Here is a 16,748-nt window from a genome sequence, read left to right on the forward strand (position 1 = left end):
ACTGAGTATTGTTTAGTGAACTGAGAGCCTGTCAAAAGTGTTGTTGGGAAGAACAACTAATTGATACAAATGTGAGTGCAAAGTCTCTCTTAACTTTAAAGCATGTCGTTCAAAGTATACAATTTATGTGCACGATACAAATTTCATACATTTTCCTCAGTGACATTAAAAAGCGTAGTTTATTATAAACTGAAGTAAAAATTAAAATTAAAAAAGGTCACAGTTTTGTCATTGGTATGTGAAGGTTATTCCAAGGGCCCATCCAGAGCTCCTCTTCATCTGAGTGTGTGAGATCGCTGTGTGATTCCAAGGGCTCTCTGACATCCTCATTATCAACAACAGACTCTTGCTCTTCTGTGCTTTTCATTTTGTTGCCCCCAGACTTTGTTGCTATGTTGTCAGCCCCTCTAGCAGTTGAGGCAAATGAGACACTAGACGGTCTTGTGTTCAGTTTGTCACTAGAAGATGGCCCCTTTGACAATGTGTTCAATGGGACATTCTCCTCATGCGTCACTGCTAACTTGTCCAATTTCTTGAAGTGTTTCCCCAGTCTAACAGGGGATGTGACTTTTAAATTATTGGATAGACAAATGCGACGGGTTCTCACAACTGACCCATTCTGCGCAATATAGATGTTGCCATTTACATTGTTTTGAATATTGGGGTTATTAAGACGATTCCTCTGGCATTCTGGAGCACTGTCTTCTCCAGTTGAGCTGGTCTCATATTCTGGATCAACTACTAACTTGATCCTTTTCTTTCTGGCCCACTGTTTGACAACAAGAGAGAGTTTATTAAATCACAGCATAATTTATTACATTTTTTCAGCTTTTATATTCTACCTAGTGTTTCAGACAAATACCTAACATATTTTATTAAGTTATTTTATAACTTTTCATTTTAATTTGTATATTGATCATTTCCATTTAACTGTGCCTATTACTGCCAAAAGCTTCAACATTAAACAATTTCCCCTACTCAATGGATGTAAAAGTATTGAGAAATCTGCATACCCGCTGTTCAACAAAATTTCAGCTAGATACCAGGTAAAGATAGAAAAATCTGACATATTTCTGAGAACGCTCTCCAGGATTAGAAAAACATTATGATGTTTTTGCTAAATCCACATCCACCATTAGACAGTCTGCATGCCCATGAAAATAAAGTGATTCTTTGGAGACTTCATGGCTTGACCGCACCACACCTTAAGCAGGAGGTGGGGGTAGCAAAAGGGGGAAGGCGTTATCTGGCTTGCTAGGAAAAGAGGTCAGTCTGGGGACACCGATTCATCCCTCAAGGTGACCTGACTGGAAGGGAGGAGAGAGGATATAGGAATAAGCTGGACAGGAAAAGCCCAGACCAAGCGAGCAGCACACACCCTTGGAAGTGGCGAAATACCAGGTTTGGTCAGGATCAACTGTGGGCACTGTGCTAGCTGCTCCTTTCTTTGGAGGGCTGGGAAGGAATTATTCCCTCACCGCGAGATTGGCAAAGGCAAAGTGTTTTTTTTTGTTTTTGCCATCCTCACAATGGGTTTGGGGAGGGGGCATAGTAGGGGTGAGCATGAAATGGAAGCTAGGCTCTGATGTTGCAACTTATTATGTAAGTGTGGGGGGGATACCCCATAGGAAAGGGATAAAAAGGATACAGTGGTCAGATAAATAGATTGGTAAAGGATTTAAAGGAAGTGTTTGTTAACGGAATGGAAATGAGGAGGGATTCAGGGCTCCCATGACTGGCACAGCAGGGAGCCCCCTTTATAGCCCACCTTAATCCTCATTCGATTGGGGGGGGTAGATATTAAGGTCCCAGCAGTGGGTTGGCTGGAGACCAGAATGGAAAAAGGGGGAGGGTTGATAGATATTGCAACGATCATGGATTTACCTGCACTGTACACTTTTACATGCCGGGTACTCTCAGACAAATAATAATAAAGTTGCGGCCTAATTAAACCAAATCCAGTGTCTCCTGTCCTTCTTCTGATATGGCTGGACAATGGAGATTTTCCCTTCCAGAAACATGCTTAAGAAATGTGTTGTGTAAATCATGTTATAGGTAAACCAAAATCAATTTCTCAGTTGGTCATACATAGGAATATAAAATACAACATGATCACTATCATTTTATAATAGAAATTGGAATTTATTCATGTAAAACTCCGCAGAAATGGTTGTTCTTGGTAACTGCTAGTGCTAAGTGATAAATACTCGGAAAATCACTGGAAGTTTTCTTCGAGAACATAAATATTCTGAATACTTACTACACTGTAATGTCAGCTCAGGGATAGCTTTTGACATTTCTATTTTACAATAAAGTAATAATGACAGTGGCATTTCAGGAACAAAATTGTCTTAATTTCTCAGGCAAAGGTAAAGTGTTGATAGTACTGATTAGAAAAAAATGCCACATTATTGCTTTATGTAGGACCTGATGCACCAGTCCATTACACTGGTACAAAACTGGAGTAACTCCACTGAAATCAACAGAATTACATTGCGGTAAAAATGAAGTAACACAGTGGTACATCAGGCCTCCAGATTTTATAGATTTTACACTACATGCAATATTTTCCATAGGGATCACAGAAGCTGAATGTCAGAGTTCTGACTTTGTTTTGATTGTGGTTTACATATAACGTGTTCACATTATTTTAATTTATAGCATGAATCTCATTAGAAAGTTGCTTCCTTAATATAAAATGAACACAAGTATTATCGCTCTTGAACTAATAGTGAAAGCTCCATGTTTATTCACAGAGTTCTACTGTTAGGATACAGTATACTGGAGCTGACTTCTACAACACACTCGTGCACACACGCACACACACACCAGAGGAAAGGAGAATTTTAAAAAACAGCAAATCATGCAGTGTACAAATAAATGGTACTGAACATGCTTTTGAAAAACTAAACTTTGCACAAATGACTTACAGGGCTCTAGTCTACCTTTTTATCCTTACACATATGTATCATTTTTTTCATACTGGTATGTATCTTTTGGTCAATGGGAAAATTGACTAGTTTCAGGAAAAGATCTACAATATATGTGCAGCTACAACTTGGGGACCAAGAACTGAGTAAGAGGAAAGGAATAACTGAATCTATATGCCTTGCACATTACAAATATAGGGACACGCGCTTCCTCCTTTTACAGTCAATGGCAACAGTGTCAGTTTTAATGGTAACTGTGCCGCTTACACAGTCGTGAGCAATAGAGATACAGCTTCTATTGGAACATAGTGTAAGGAAATTTGTTTCATAGATATGAGATAATTGTCACAGTACAGTCTGCTCATGCTCTGGGGCATATTTTGTTGCCTACAAGAATACTAGTCTCCATACCTTTTGCTACTGGTTCCACAGTGCCATGGCACACTTGAGTGATGGCACAAAGAAAACATTTTCAAATTCACCTTACAAAAAAGTAAAAAATATGTTGCAAAAAAGGACAGGTGTAAAGACAATGAGCTTGCAACAGCTGTAGGGGAGTCATTAAGACTTGAGTCCATGGTTTGTGGGAGTCACATATTCTTAAGGAGATGTTTAATAATGCAGATCCTAGTTTTCCTCACATTTTTCCCCCACTCACAGAGGACTGCACCTCTCTGACATGGGATATCACAGAAGAATGGGAAAAATAGGGGTACAATACTGACTCAATTTAAATTAAGGATAAATTTCCATTGACTTCAATGGAGTCAGGATTTTACCCTATATATACAAAGCATGTCCATATATATCCTCTATTTGAAAGAATGGGCCATTGCCCCCTCAAAAATTCAGTCAATGGCAATCTCCATATTGTCAGAGATAGCAGCTATAGGCAAGAAATAGGTTTGTCTCACACAGATACTAAACACAAGTCTGACAATTTCCCACTCATATGAATGAATTATTCATTAACACAGATGCCAAGAAAAAGTTTGACAAAAAAGAACTGTTTAACTTGATAGCAAGTTCAAGTATACTAGAGAATCAAACCTTTTCCTCTTTCTACTATAGCACGAGTTCGCAACCTTTTTCTTTCTTAGGCCCCCCCAACATGCTATAAAAACTCCATGGCCCACTTGTGCCACAACAGTTTTTCTACATATAAAAGCCAGGGCACATGTAGTGGGTAGCAAGCAGGGCAATTGCCCAGGACCCCATGCCACAGGAACCCACAAAGCTAAGTTGCTCAGGCTTTGGCTTCAGCCCTGGATGGCGGGGCTTGGGGCCCTGGGGCTTCAGTCTCATGCGGTGGGACTTTGGCTTTCTGGCTTGGGCCCCAACAAGTCTAATGCTGGGCCTGCTTGGCGGCCCCCTGAAACCTGCTCGTGGCCTCCCAGGGGGCCCTGGACCCCTGGCTGAGAACCACTGTACTATAGTAACTGAATTGCCTTTATGAGACTTCCAGCTGCTGTTAGATTTATCAGCCTCCTAACTTTGTAGCTCACAATCCAGGTACTGGATCAAAAGAGGTGATTCATCTTTGGTTCTATAAACTAACATTAATTTATGTGGGAACTGATTGTGAGATTTTTTTTATATTGAAATTAACCTCCTACATAATCCACTGTTTGAGAAAGAGCTGTGCAGTCTTTAGTACAATAAGATACAAGAAAGTGCCTACAGACTGGGTATACACATTTTTAACATTCAACGTGTTGGCTGCATGAATTAGAGCTCTGTGGGGCACAGCATCATGCAGCAGTAATTTCATATATGAAAACAAATGCAACTTGAGCTTTAAATTAGAGTCCTTTCTTCACTATCATGCCAACTCTGAATGGAACTGGAATTGTAAAGCTCTAAAACTATCATTTCTGTACTGAACAGCATCAGATACTCCAGGTCATTGAATTTTAGACAGCAAGTCCAAAAGTACAGACACGAGGTAAACTGGACTTTTCTTGCACTACCTGCAATAAAAAATGTGGACGTAGCCAAGAAAAAAAAGTTGGTCTCTGTAGAAATTGCTCAAGTAGTATTTAACATCACCCATATTGTTACAATGATTAAAGACACTTTGCAGGTAGTTACTGAAACCTATGAGTGCAACTGTCATATAAGTGCATGTTAAAAAATGTCCATTTTATAGGTGACTTTTGGGGAAAATACAACTTTTTTGTGAATTTCTACATCTTGTTTATCTGCTTCCATTTTCAAATGTGCTGCCTGAATTATTTGATACCCTCTAAACCCCAAAGTTTTGCCATGTTGAGACACAGGATGATCTAGATTCTACAGGAATGAGCACAGAGGTTAGGAATTCTAATCCTGACTCTGCCACTGATGCCCAAGACTGCAGAGAGTAAGCCACTTTTCCTCTGACTCAGTTTTCCCATCTGTAAAATGGAGATGATAATATCTACATTCAAGGGATTATTATTAAGATTAGTACATGTTTGTACAGAATTGAACATGTAGTGAAATGCTATATGAGTGCTAAACATTGATTATCGCTATGATAATTCCTATTCCTCATTGTGGCAACTGCCTGAATGCCATAAATAAATTATAAATTATATTATAATATAAATTGCATACTATATGCAGAAGTTTGTGACAAGCTAGCCATTACTGCTAATGTAATATGCAATAATACTTTGCACCATGACTTGCACAGTGCAAAAAGGGTAAATTAAAGGACTACTAATAAAATGCCTTTTTATTACAGGGTTAAAGTTTACACAGGGAAAAAAAGTGCATCCCTTCCTGTTAGACTTTTTGGATTGAAATTCTATCAATGTATATTCACTTAGAATTACATTTGAGTATTTTCACTTGAGAAATGATATCTGCATAGCTTTCTGTGTTACTAATCTTAACAGGATGGATATCAGTGCAATTGAAGTGTCTAGAGAGGATGATATTTTGTCATTTTGTTTCTAATGTTTTAATCAAATCAGTAGTGTTCATGAAAGACCATGCAGAGGGCACAGCAAACAAGACCATTCCTTACTGCAAAATGTACACCTACTGTTCTCTCTTTTTAAAAGGATGTGGAGTCAGCAGCAGTCTCTGACTCTGATGCAGCAGTATCAGGAGTCTCATCTGACTGAAGTTCACTGTGTTTTGAGGAAATCTTTTTCCTTAGATTCTTTCTTTTCATATTGGAATCAGAACTTTGAAGATGTGAATCTTGGGAAGCATCCGTTTTACTAGAAAAAGTGGCACTCACTGAGGTCTTTGTCCCTCTGCTGCCTTTGGAAGTAACACTATTTTCACTTTCAAGGCTTTTTGATTCACTCCTACTGAGAGTTTCTTCCCTATCCTTAGTATCTATATCAATCTCTTCTGTGCTTTCAGCCATGCTACCTCCAACACTAATACCAGACTTTCTTATCTTGCTCTGTTTACTGGAAGTAGTTTTTTGACTGATGGAAGACGTTTCAGACATAGTCCTATCACTTATATTGTCACCTGCCTCATCAGGGCTTGTATCATCTTGCTCCAAATATGATTTTTCATCTTCTTCTGATATCTCCTCTATCGTGTCTTCTATTTCGCTGCCAACTGTGGACATTTTGCTCTTGTAGCTGGATCCAGAACTCTTGTTTCTTTCACTGACTGATCCCTTAGAGCTAATTTCACTGTCAGAATTAATCACTTCTGACCTGTGACTGGAATCCCTTGTTCCTCCACTAGATTTACTTCCCTTACTTGACATACTAGTTCTTTCACTAACTCTTCTGCTATTGGAATCACTATACTCAGATCTGCTATAGGAACTCTGATTTGAGGATACCTTTGACTGGAAGTCATCTTCATCACTGTCAGAGAGTTTATTCCGAGAACCAGAGACTTGAGAAAGGACACTTTTTGACTCTTCCTCATCTTCTTCCTCTTCAGAGTGCTCAGATATGTCCTCTTCTGATTCATCCTGTTCATTATCTGATTTGGATACAGAATGATCATCTTCTGAATCGTGTAAATCTTCCTCCTTCTCTTCATCAGAATCTACAGTACTTTCATTGGTTTCATCTTGGTCCAGTGTCACTTTCAAATAGTCTTTATCATCTGCCTGAGAGGCAGAGATACTACTCCTTGCTGATGATTCATCATCATCTGAAGCAGCAGATTTTCTTTTTTTCTTCTTATCATAGTCATCAGAAACATCACTATACTCTGGCTCACTTTCTGCTGTGATATTAATTGAAATTCCTGATTTTGTTTCATCTCTTTCAGATTCACTCACCCCCTGACTTTCAGAGTCTTCCCCTCCTTTTTCACTTGCAGATACTGAACTTTTGCTAGCAGAGCTCTGAGATTTGCAATGCTTTTGAATTTTTTTGGAAACACTAATGTGTTTTAGCACATGACTTAGTTTTCTGGTTGTTGAAGGTTTGTCATCTGCTGATTTCTGGAAATAATTGCCTTTGATAATCATGCTGTCTTCACTGTCCACTGGGCGAGCTGACATCAGCTTTGCATAATTGGAATCTTTGCTACTGCCTTTTACTTTCTGCAGAATCATTGGAAATATCTTTGCTTTCTTCCATGGAGAATGAGCAGACTCAGTTGTTCCTTCTCGTTTGTGGGCTTTTACGGCTATTCGACTCAACTGCATCACTGCTTTTAGTTTTCTTTTCCCCTGGCTGGTCCTATGTTCTCTTCCAGAACCATCTCTTAGATCCATCCCACCACCTAAAGCACTACCTTCTATTTGATGCCCTGCTCTCTGGCTTATACCTCTGCCTGTAGGACCTTTGCCTCGACTCATCCCCTGCAATTATGAAAATGGAACTTAATTACAATTTGAAATATTGGTATTGGGAAAACTTGCTATCCTAAAATAGTTCAGCAGGAAGAGAATGAAGAGTTAATATTATCATGCAACATTTTTCCTGGAATCAAAACCAGCTTACCTGTTACCATATAGTTTTTTTGCCAAAGTTTCTGGGACTGAAAGAAAAATTTTAACGTCTAGAATGGGCAATTAGTTCACAGTGATTTTCCTCAGTTACGGTACAAAAGACTGACTCAAACATTACAGCTTCTTTTCTAATTAATATCATTTTTTCTATCTATTGCCTACTATTTCTGAACATTAAATTTAAACATATAACTTCAAATGAAATTTTTTCTAGCATTCACTGGGCATTTTCATTTATTTTCCTTACACTCCATTACCAAGCATTATGATAAATTATTGTAGTAACTGTTGTGTTCATCTGCAGATAATCAGTTATAGCATGTTATATTCAGTATAACTAGTGCAGATATAAGTAATATAATAAACCATTGTTTAGGAATATAATTATATATGAGGTTATATATTTTTCTTACTGGACAAGAAATCCATAATTTAATGGAAAATAGCTCTAAGTAGATTAAAAGCAGCTTTGTAATTTAAAAAAAAGGCAAGGAGATGATGACATGAAACCCTGATCTTAAAACCTTCTTTCTATTTGGAAAAGCAACTTTCTTCTTGATATATCACCAATCACCACAACTGAAAATCCCAACCAGGTTTTATTGGATCCCTAATGCAATGACTGAAGAGTCCAAAGTTGCTTAGCTAGTGTGTGCACAAAATAATGCACTAATTAATTATGCAAAGAAAACCTGGAAAGGTTAAAAGACACTGCCTTGTTACACAATAGAATCAACGGAGTATATTACACTTACTTCTCCTTCAGTTGTTGATCCATGTGGACTGTAATAATAGCTGCCATCATTTTCCACAACCACTTCACCATACTCATCATACATTCCAGTTGGAGATAACAATCGGCGACGACTCCCATATTGAGGCAATTCATACCTGGAAAAGAGACCTTTGACTTCAGATATTCTGTGTGTTTATGTATGTGCGTGTCTATATTTATCTATAGTCTCTCTCTCTCTCACCCCCCCCGAAATGAGTTTCCCTGTTCTTTTGTTATTGTCTACATATGAGAAATTGTTGATATTAAGAATATAATTTAAAACCCACTGAAATCAACAGAAAGACACTCAGATTTCAATAGGTTTTGGATCAGGCCAGAGCTATTAGGTATCCTGGATTAATCAGAAGGCTCCCAAATTTGGGCACCTTCTTCCAGGTACCTGCTTCTGTTGCCTGTTTTTATTGGGAGAGTGACCCACCGCACCTGAAGCGGGGGTGGGGGGGGAGAGGGAGGGGAAGGGATGTTGTCCAGGCTTGCTGGAGAAAGGCACTAGTGCTTTATGGCGGGTGGGGGGGGGGGGAAGGAAGGACAGAGGGAAAGGGGTAGAAGAAGGTTGCAAACTGCTGCAAAAAGGTGGGCGGTGGTCAGCTTTGCAGTGCTGACTCACCCCCTGGGAATGGGAGGGCGAAAGGTTTTGGAAGCTCTTTCTCCATGCAGCAGCACCCACCCTACTTCCCGTCAAGGTGCTAATATCCGGTTGGGTTAGGACCTGAAGGGGGCATTGCGCTAGTCACTCCTTTTTAGGGGGGCTGGGAAGGAATTTTTCCCTTACCACCAGATTGGCCTAGGTAGCATGGGATTTTTTTCCCAACCTTCCCAACAGCGGGTTCGGGGAGGCCCTATTATGGTGAGCAGAAAAGTGGTTAGGCCATATGTCGCAATGATATGTAAATTATTGCAGGTAGAAGATAAATGTAATCCTCAGGTTTTTCTAGAATCCTGAAGAAAATGAAATTTTCCAAACTGAATGCTGAAATAATAAACAGGCTAAGCCTGAAAAGCTGTATTTGCAAAGTTACATAGGAAAACTGAAAACATACCCATGTTCATAACTGTAGTAATCTTGCCCATAGTATTCTTGGCCTGGATCAATTCCAGATTCCATAGACAACTCCTGTAATCCAAAAGAGAAAACTGACTGAATGGAAATACTTAAACACATAGTGATGGTGATAAGGAATGCAGAAAAGAGTATTACAAATTGTGTATAAGCAAGAGAAAAATAAAAGACAAGAACTACAGTGAGTGCCTTTTATCACTACCACTTGTCATTTCAGTAATACAGTCTCAGGTGGACATGTTATTTTTTTCTCATGCCCTAGCTGGGATGCTGGTGAAATCGTAATTCAAAAGGCTTCTGTGGTGCTGAAAAAAACGGTCAGAAACTACAGTTGGCACCTCAGTAATCTAAGGCCAACAGGCACAATAAATACTTTATTTTAATGATACATCCCTAGAATATTCACAGTTAGAAAAGGCTCTAGTGTGTAAAAGTTGCACATCCTTCTGAGGGGGGAAAAAAAGCTTTTTCAGTTGTACTTTACAATAGCTTTATTCAGCATAACTGACTCATCACAAATATACTGTCACTTTTCTCATGAATTTTCATTTCTTGCCTTCATGCCCCATATCTTTCCATACGACTGTTAAAGAAGCACTCCTAGCCTAAGATGAAGACTATTTTCTTTACAGTATTTGTCAGGCTCCACTTCAGAACACATCTCCTGTTGGTACAATCTGCATTATTTGCTAACAATTATTATTGGCAGTACTGGATCAGAAGGAATGATTTTGTTTACATCATACAAAAATACCATTGTACCTTTTAAAAACCTTCACAGTCCTTGGGATGCTACAGAGAACATTATTGTCTTGCAAGGTAGACAATAAAGTCTTTTTGAAAACAAAGGCATCAAAACTTGGACTGGAGTGAGGAGGGGGAAGGTGGCTGTCTGTTACCTTTGTACTCCCCTGATCACCAGGGATCCTGGGGACAAGTCCAGCCTCATGTAAATTAGAGCAGCCTCAGAGCTGTTCTATATTCCTTTTTCTTTTCCAGTGGCTCCTGGGAGTTGCTATGATTGCCAGGGATTGTTGGAATTCCATGGCATGCCATCACTCCTCCTTCCCCAACCTAGCACCTACGTCAACTATATTAGCTTTACTTCACCAGTGGTTCCCATATGCTAGAGAAATCCTCAGCTGGCCATACTGGCCAGCTTTAAGGCAGCACTAGTACAGTGAAAAGCACTGTTTATCAGGACCAAGGATCTGACCCAAAGGACCTGCTCCTGCTCCTACTGAAATTAATGGGAGTTGTTCTACTGATTACACTGGAAGCAATATCATGTCCAAGTGATTTTAATTTAAAGCATCAAGGATATAATCCAGATCCTTCACTACACTTTTATTATTTTTGGGAAGGCAGCTGCTCACCTCATCTCTAGGAGTAATAATGACCAACTGACTGGCACCAGAGAAACTAGATAAAAATGTGATAGTAATAAAATTATTCTGTTTATTAATCTGAAAACAATGCTAGTAAACTTTGCAGTTGGTGTTGCTGAAGTCAACAGTAATGACTGAAAGAAATGGGAGGATAGCTCCAAGGAAAAATTTCATGAGGCAGAAAATATCATATTTAATTAAAACTAAATAATTGGGATAAAAAAGTTCATTTTCTTCTTTTACAAAATAAAGATGTTTTCTTCAATAGTGAAGAAAAATCTACCTGGAAAATAGAAATTTAGATCAGAAAATACTGTAAAGGCTGCTTTGAAAGTTATAGAATAGTAAGACAGGGAAAAATAGTACCTCTGGTCTGAGAAGAGAGGGTCTCAGCAATTGCTGTTGCTGACAAAGATAATTAGAAATAGAAAGGTTAATCAGACAGTGCTAGTTAATAGAGAGGTAATTTATGTTGAAACTGAAAGGTTTGAAGGAGAGCCTCCAAACACTGTTCTATCTGTATTTTTAATTTCAGAATGGCCAAAATACTTCAATATTCATTGAATACTTTTTTAGTTACATTGTATATAGGGCACCATGTAAGTACATACTGCAGTAAAATCAATTTACAGTCTGTTATTTCTTTTGTCTAATGTACAATCTAATTCCCAGTCATATGATAATTATTTTCTGAATTATTTGCTAATCTTAAACGTATTTCCAAAGGCCAGATAATTCACTGTGCAAGTTAAAAAACTTCAGAGTAGGTGGAAGGCAAATCTGTGGGCATCTTGAGATTCCTGCAGTGGCCTCTGGCCTTTGTACAGGGGTTTATACATTACTCCTCGGTACTCCTCTCCCCACATGGCTTCCACAGGCTTTCTCATGGTTACACAGGAAGTCTATGATAGAACTAATAAGAAAGCTCAGGTATCTTGATTTCCAGTCCTGTGTTTTAATCACAAGATCATCACTTCCTCTTTATTTTCCTCTGTGGTTGCCGTCTTCTATGTATTTGGGTACTTATATGGCCCTTATTGCCACAGTATCTGAGCATCTCAACCATTCATAGATTTAATCATCACAATAGCCCTCTGAAGTAGAGAAGTATCATTCCCATTTTTCAATTAGGGAATTTAAGTATAAAGTAGATTAAAAAAATGTGCCTAATTCACACTAAGTCGGTGGCTGACCTCGGGTTTGACCCTAGATCCCCTTAGTTCCACTCTAGTACCTATTCACTGCACCATCTGAGGAATACAAATAGTTTTATGTAATTGGTGGAACTATATAATTGCTAAAAACTATATTCTCTGTTCTGCTGTATGGTGTAGAGGATAACAAAAACATGTCAATATCAGAGGGAGAGCAATTGGAAGCTGCATAGAGGGCAACGGCAGCTACATATGATTATCCTGTGCTACCTCACAGCTAAACACAGCCCATTCGTGGCAATTACACTATTGAACTACTATGGGGCTCAAATTATTTGAGCTAAGATCCTTCTTTATCAGTATTTATGGATTTCCCTCCCCTCCCCCCACCAATAATTGCTGGATTTTTGAAAACGCCAGTATTCAGGTTTTGCTGATTTTCACGTTTTTGGGATCCAGGAATTTTTTGCAGGGGAAGCAAATGGGGCCACACTCAAGGGTCAGGGTCAGAAGTGGGGTGTGTCTGGTTGGGGGGTTGGAGGGGACAGTACTCACAGGTTGTAGCCTTCCGCTTCCTCCTGACTCCAGCCCTTCAGCGTGGCCCCGTTTACTTCCACAGAGCAGTGTGGGAGCAAGACCACAGAGAGCTCGGTCCGGCACCCGAGATCCTCTTGACTGCTGCAGCCCCGGCTGCTGAGAATACTGAGCGCCCCTCTTGCCTGCACACTGCCCCTTATTTTCAGTTTTACTGATTTTTCCCTTTTATTTTTTTATTAAATAAACCCAGGAAATAAACGAAATAAATAACTGAAAATCAGAGGCCTTATTTATAACTTACTTTGAGTGTTGTAATTTACAACACACATCACATATTGCATTGTAATTTAGGGGCAGATGCTGCCATCCTTCCTCAAGAAGAGTAGTATCTTACTAGGTAAGTAGTTCCACTGAATTCAATGGGGTTATTTGTATAGTAAGGTACTACTCATGAGTTTATTTGCCAAAATAAAGCCATTATGGAAAAAGCAGGAAGTCCTGCTACTTGCTGTATTCACCCCATCGGAGGAGACACATGAAGGCAGCCCCGCAGAAGGAGCAAATCACAGCAAGGTAGCGATTTTGCAGATGCCAAAGGGGGTACAGAGCATATGGAGCTGGATACACTGCTCTTGCAGGCCCTGACATTAATGGGTTTGCCCCAGCTTTCCCCATCAATCTTCAGCCTTTTAAGAAAATTAATTTATATTAAGGCAATTTTTTAATTTATTGTTAAGATTTCAATCAAACTAACATATTTGAAAAGAAAATTCTCTGTGTTTTAAACAGCTGAAGAAAAAGTGCTGTAAATAGGAAGATATACGTTCTCTGTTATCACACAGTTTTAATAATGTAGTTGGGGAATAGCCTTACCTCTTGCTGTGCATATCCTCGCCTAAATTCAGAAAAAGAAAAACATATCATTAGTACACATCTCTAAGAGTATGTAAAGATGTAGTTCATATTCACTATTTTCATGGAAGTGAGGTGGAAAAAATGTCCTTGGAAATGTTCCTAACATGGTAAGAAATATTTATCTAAGAATACAAAATCACTGTGTCTTTAGAGACAAAATAAATGCCTGGACTTACACAACTATATTTGAGGAAGAGTATTGCATCTGTGTGTTGTTTAGAGCTGCATACCGAGTCCCAGTAAGTGAGAGAGTCAGTGCACTGGTAGAATAGGATATGGATGGGGAGAGGCAGCACACACACTGTGCATGGTGCCACTGTTCATATCCCTTGCCCGCCCATTTCCTTTCTTTCCACAGTGAGGGTGGAGTCGTGCCATAGAGATCTTCCTTGTGGCACAGAGCAGGTGCAGAATTCTCTGTTTTGCTCCCTCCTGCAGCTGATAGACACTTAGCTTTTATTTTGCTTTTGGGCTTTCTGCACCCATGCAGGGCTTGCTAGAATTTGGCCCTGAGCTTCTATTGCTAATTTCCGCTAATAAGGTTATTATTAAAATTATACATATCCTAACATTTCCTCAATGTATTTACATGGGCATTATATTCTTTCGGCTATCTATGGTTATTTTCCCACAGGCTTTGTGCTTTTGATCTTATTGGAATATTTTCTGTTTTTAATTCATATTCAGTGAACCACTCATATACTGGAAAAATGCTCTTATATCTGTCAATTCTTATACTTTCACATTTCATTCCAGGAACCTTAAATGGTTTAGGCAAAAATATTGAACAGTATTTACATCTCAGTGTTGCTATAAAAGGAAAGTTTAAGTTATTTTGAGATAGAGAGGGTAAATGCTCAAAATTGTGTGGAGCTTAAACTAGTACATAGACAGCAGCGTAGGAAAATCATTTAATTACAGTTGAGAGAAAACTAAAGAACAGAATGAACACTCTCAATTTTTAATATCACTATCTGTAAAGCTTTTCTATTAATATTCAGCACATGTTATTATCAGGGTAAATTATTGCAGTTGTCCCTATGATAAGAAAGTAATGAAATGAAGATTTATCACCAAAATATGACCTTTAACCTTCCAACGCCTACTTGAGCAACACTGTATTTGGTTTCCTTGTAGCCTACAACAATCTCTAGAAATTGAAGGTCTTGAGTTTCAAGGAGGATAAGCAAAAGCAAGCCTATTAAATTTAATTGCTCTTGTATGGTCAACACACTGTAGATTAAAAGTGCAAGTAATAAAAGTAAGTTAATACTTATTTACTTTTTGAATTCAATTTGCTGAGAATACACCGATATTGCATAATCAAGCCTTTTGAGACGTGCTTATAATGTTTCTCTACTATTAATGGTTGGACACTTTCAAAAAAGAGGCAAAACTTTCTACACTAGCTTTCATTTCTTTTGGTATTTCACTCTACACCATAAGCTTCCATTATAAAAGGAAAGTCCAAGGTGAAACTACATATTTCATTCCCATTAAATAATTTTAAAAATCTCCCCCAAAGGATCTGTAATAATGTCTGGATAAAAAGTACCATCTGGTTTCCATGGCTTTCAATCTGACAGATGCCCTCAATTTAGTAAAAAAAGAAAAACAAGGGAAACAGTATGAATGATGATGTATGCTAATGCCAAAACATACACAACACTTATTTTATATAACTAGTGCTTATAATTAAGGATTACTGTGAAAATGAAGTTATTTGCACAAATGGCACACCTTCCACTGCTCTACATTACGAATGTAATTTGAAGGAATTTCCCAGCAGTTATCTATCCGCTTTAATCCTTCTGAGTGTTTTATTTTGTTTAAGATATTTTATATTTATTCTTGTATTAAAAGCAAAAGAAAGATCAAAAGCTAAACACAGTAAATACAAATTAGAATTAGGAATTGTTTTATCTGCTTTTTGTCTTTTGAGATAAAAGGTTTCACTCAGTTCAAAGCTAGCAAGACAAAAATTTTCTAAACATATAATAGCCATTTTTTTCTCCAAATGGCTGGGGCAAGACAGTATCTCTTACCAATTGCATACTGTTGATTGTTATTTAACTACCTTGGAACCTGACTTTTAAAAACAAACAAACAATGATTGTGTTTTAAGATTTTCTTTTAAGTAAGAAAAAATGAAATTTAGAATGGTGAGAGTTAAGGGAATGATGAAGCCAGAAACCAGCTTTAAGTATTGGATGAACTGTGGACCCTCTTTTATCTGGTGGTGAAGGAAGTGCTAGTCACTTATGTAATCAATTCACTTGTTCAACTGATCCTAAAGACAGTCAAGCTGGTACAAAAAATAGCAAATACAGGCCACATGTCCAGTCTACAGTCGATCCTAAGGAACCAGTTCAGGGAGATGACAATTAAGTTACTGGGACTAACAATAACAGCCTTGATTTTCAATGTCTTTGGAATTTATTTTGGAGACTTTTCAGTAATTTATTATTGTGCGTATTACAATAGCATACAGAGGCCTCAACTGAGACTGGGCCTCCATTGTGCTAAATGCTGTAAAAATACACTGTAAGATACAGTCCTTGCCCCCAAAGACTTTATAATCTTATAAGAAAACACAGGCAAAAGGATGTGTAACTGTAACAAAAAGTCATTTGTCAAGAAAAACACACTGGAGTATATTGCCAGCTAGTAGCAAAAACCTCAGCTGGCCAACCAAGGTTGCCCATAGGTATTAACTCTAATGAAAATGAAAACAAATTTAAAAAACCGAAACGTTAAAACTTTTATTAGTATTAAGGAGGGTTCTCCAAAATGACGAAGAAAGTGCAACATGTGGGTGAAGAACTAGTTCATGTGGTATCATTTTTCCTACAGATTCTTTTGAGCCTGACCAGATTAAACTAAAAAAAGGAGGCTATTGTATACTAGGTGACCGTTCAGATTAAGGAAAGTCACACAAAATTATAGTTGAATAAACTTTGAAGAAATTCACTATTAGCCAGATTTTCAAAAATGCTGAGCAGCTGCAGCTCCCATTGACTTCAGTGGAATGTATGGATAAC

The 16,748-nt window shown here is 38.2% G+C and overlaps 1 protein-coding gene across 1 annotated transcript in view; it reads right to left on the reverse strand.

Moving 5' to 3' along the window:
* Positions 1–217: 217 nt before the first annotated feature.
* PCDH15 (protocadherin related 15) overlaps positions 218–16,748 on the reverse strand; it is a 751,423-nt gene continuing 734,892 nt past the window's right edge. Inside the window, exons 32-36 of the mRNA XM_065407245.1 lie at positions 13,666–13,687; positions 11,468–11,506; positions 9,694–9,767; positions 8,613–8,748; positions 218–769 (exon numbers count right to left, since the gene is read on the reverse strand). Of these exons, the coding sequence (XP_065263317.1) occupies positions 218–769; positions 8,613–8,748; positions 9,694–9,767; positions 11,468–11,506; positions 13,666–13,687 (823 nt within the window). The remainder of the gene's footprint in view (positions 770–8,612; positions 8,749–9,693; positions 9,768–11,467; positions 11,507–13,665; positions 13,688–16,748) is intronic.

This window comes from Emys orbicularis, chromosome 7, assembly GCF_028017835.1.
Source record: "Emys orbicularis isolate rEmyOrb1 chromosome 7, rEmyOrb1.hap1, whole genome shotgun sequence".
In the NCBI taxonomy this organism is placed as follows: Eukaryota; Metazoa; Chordata; order Testudines; family Emydidae; genus Emys; species Emys orbicularis.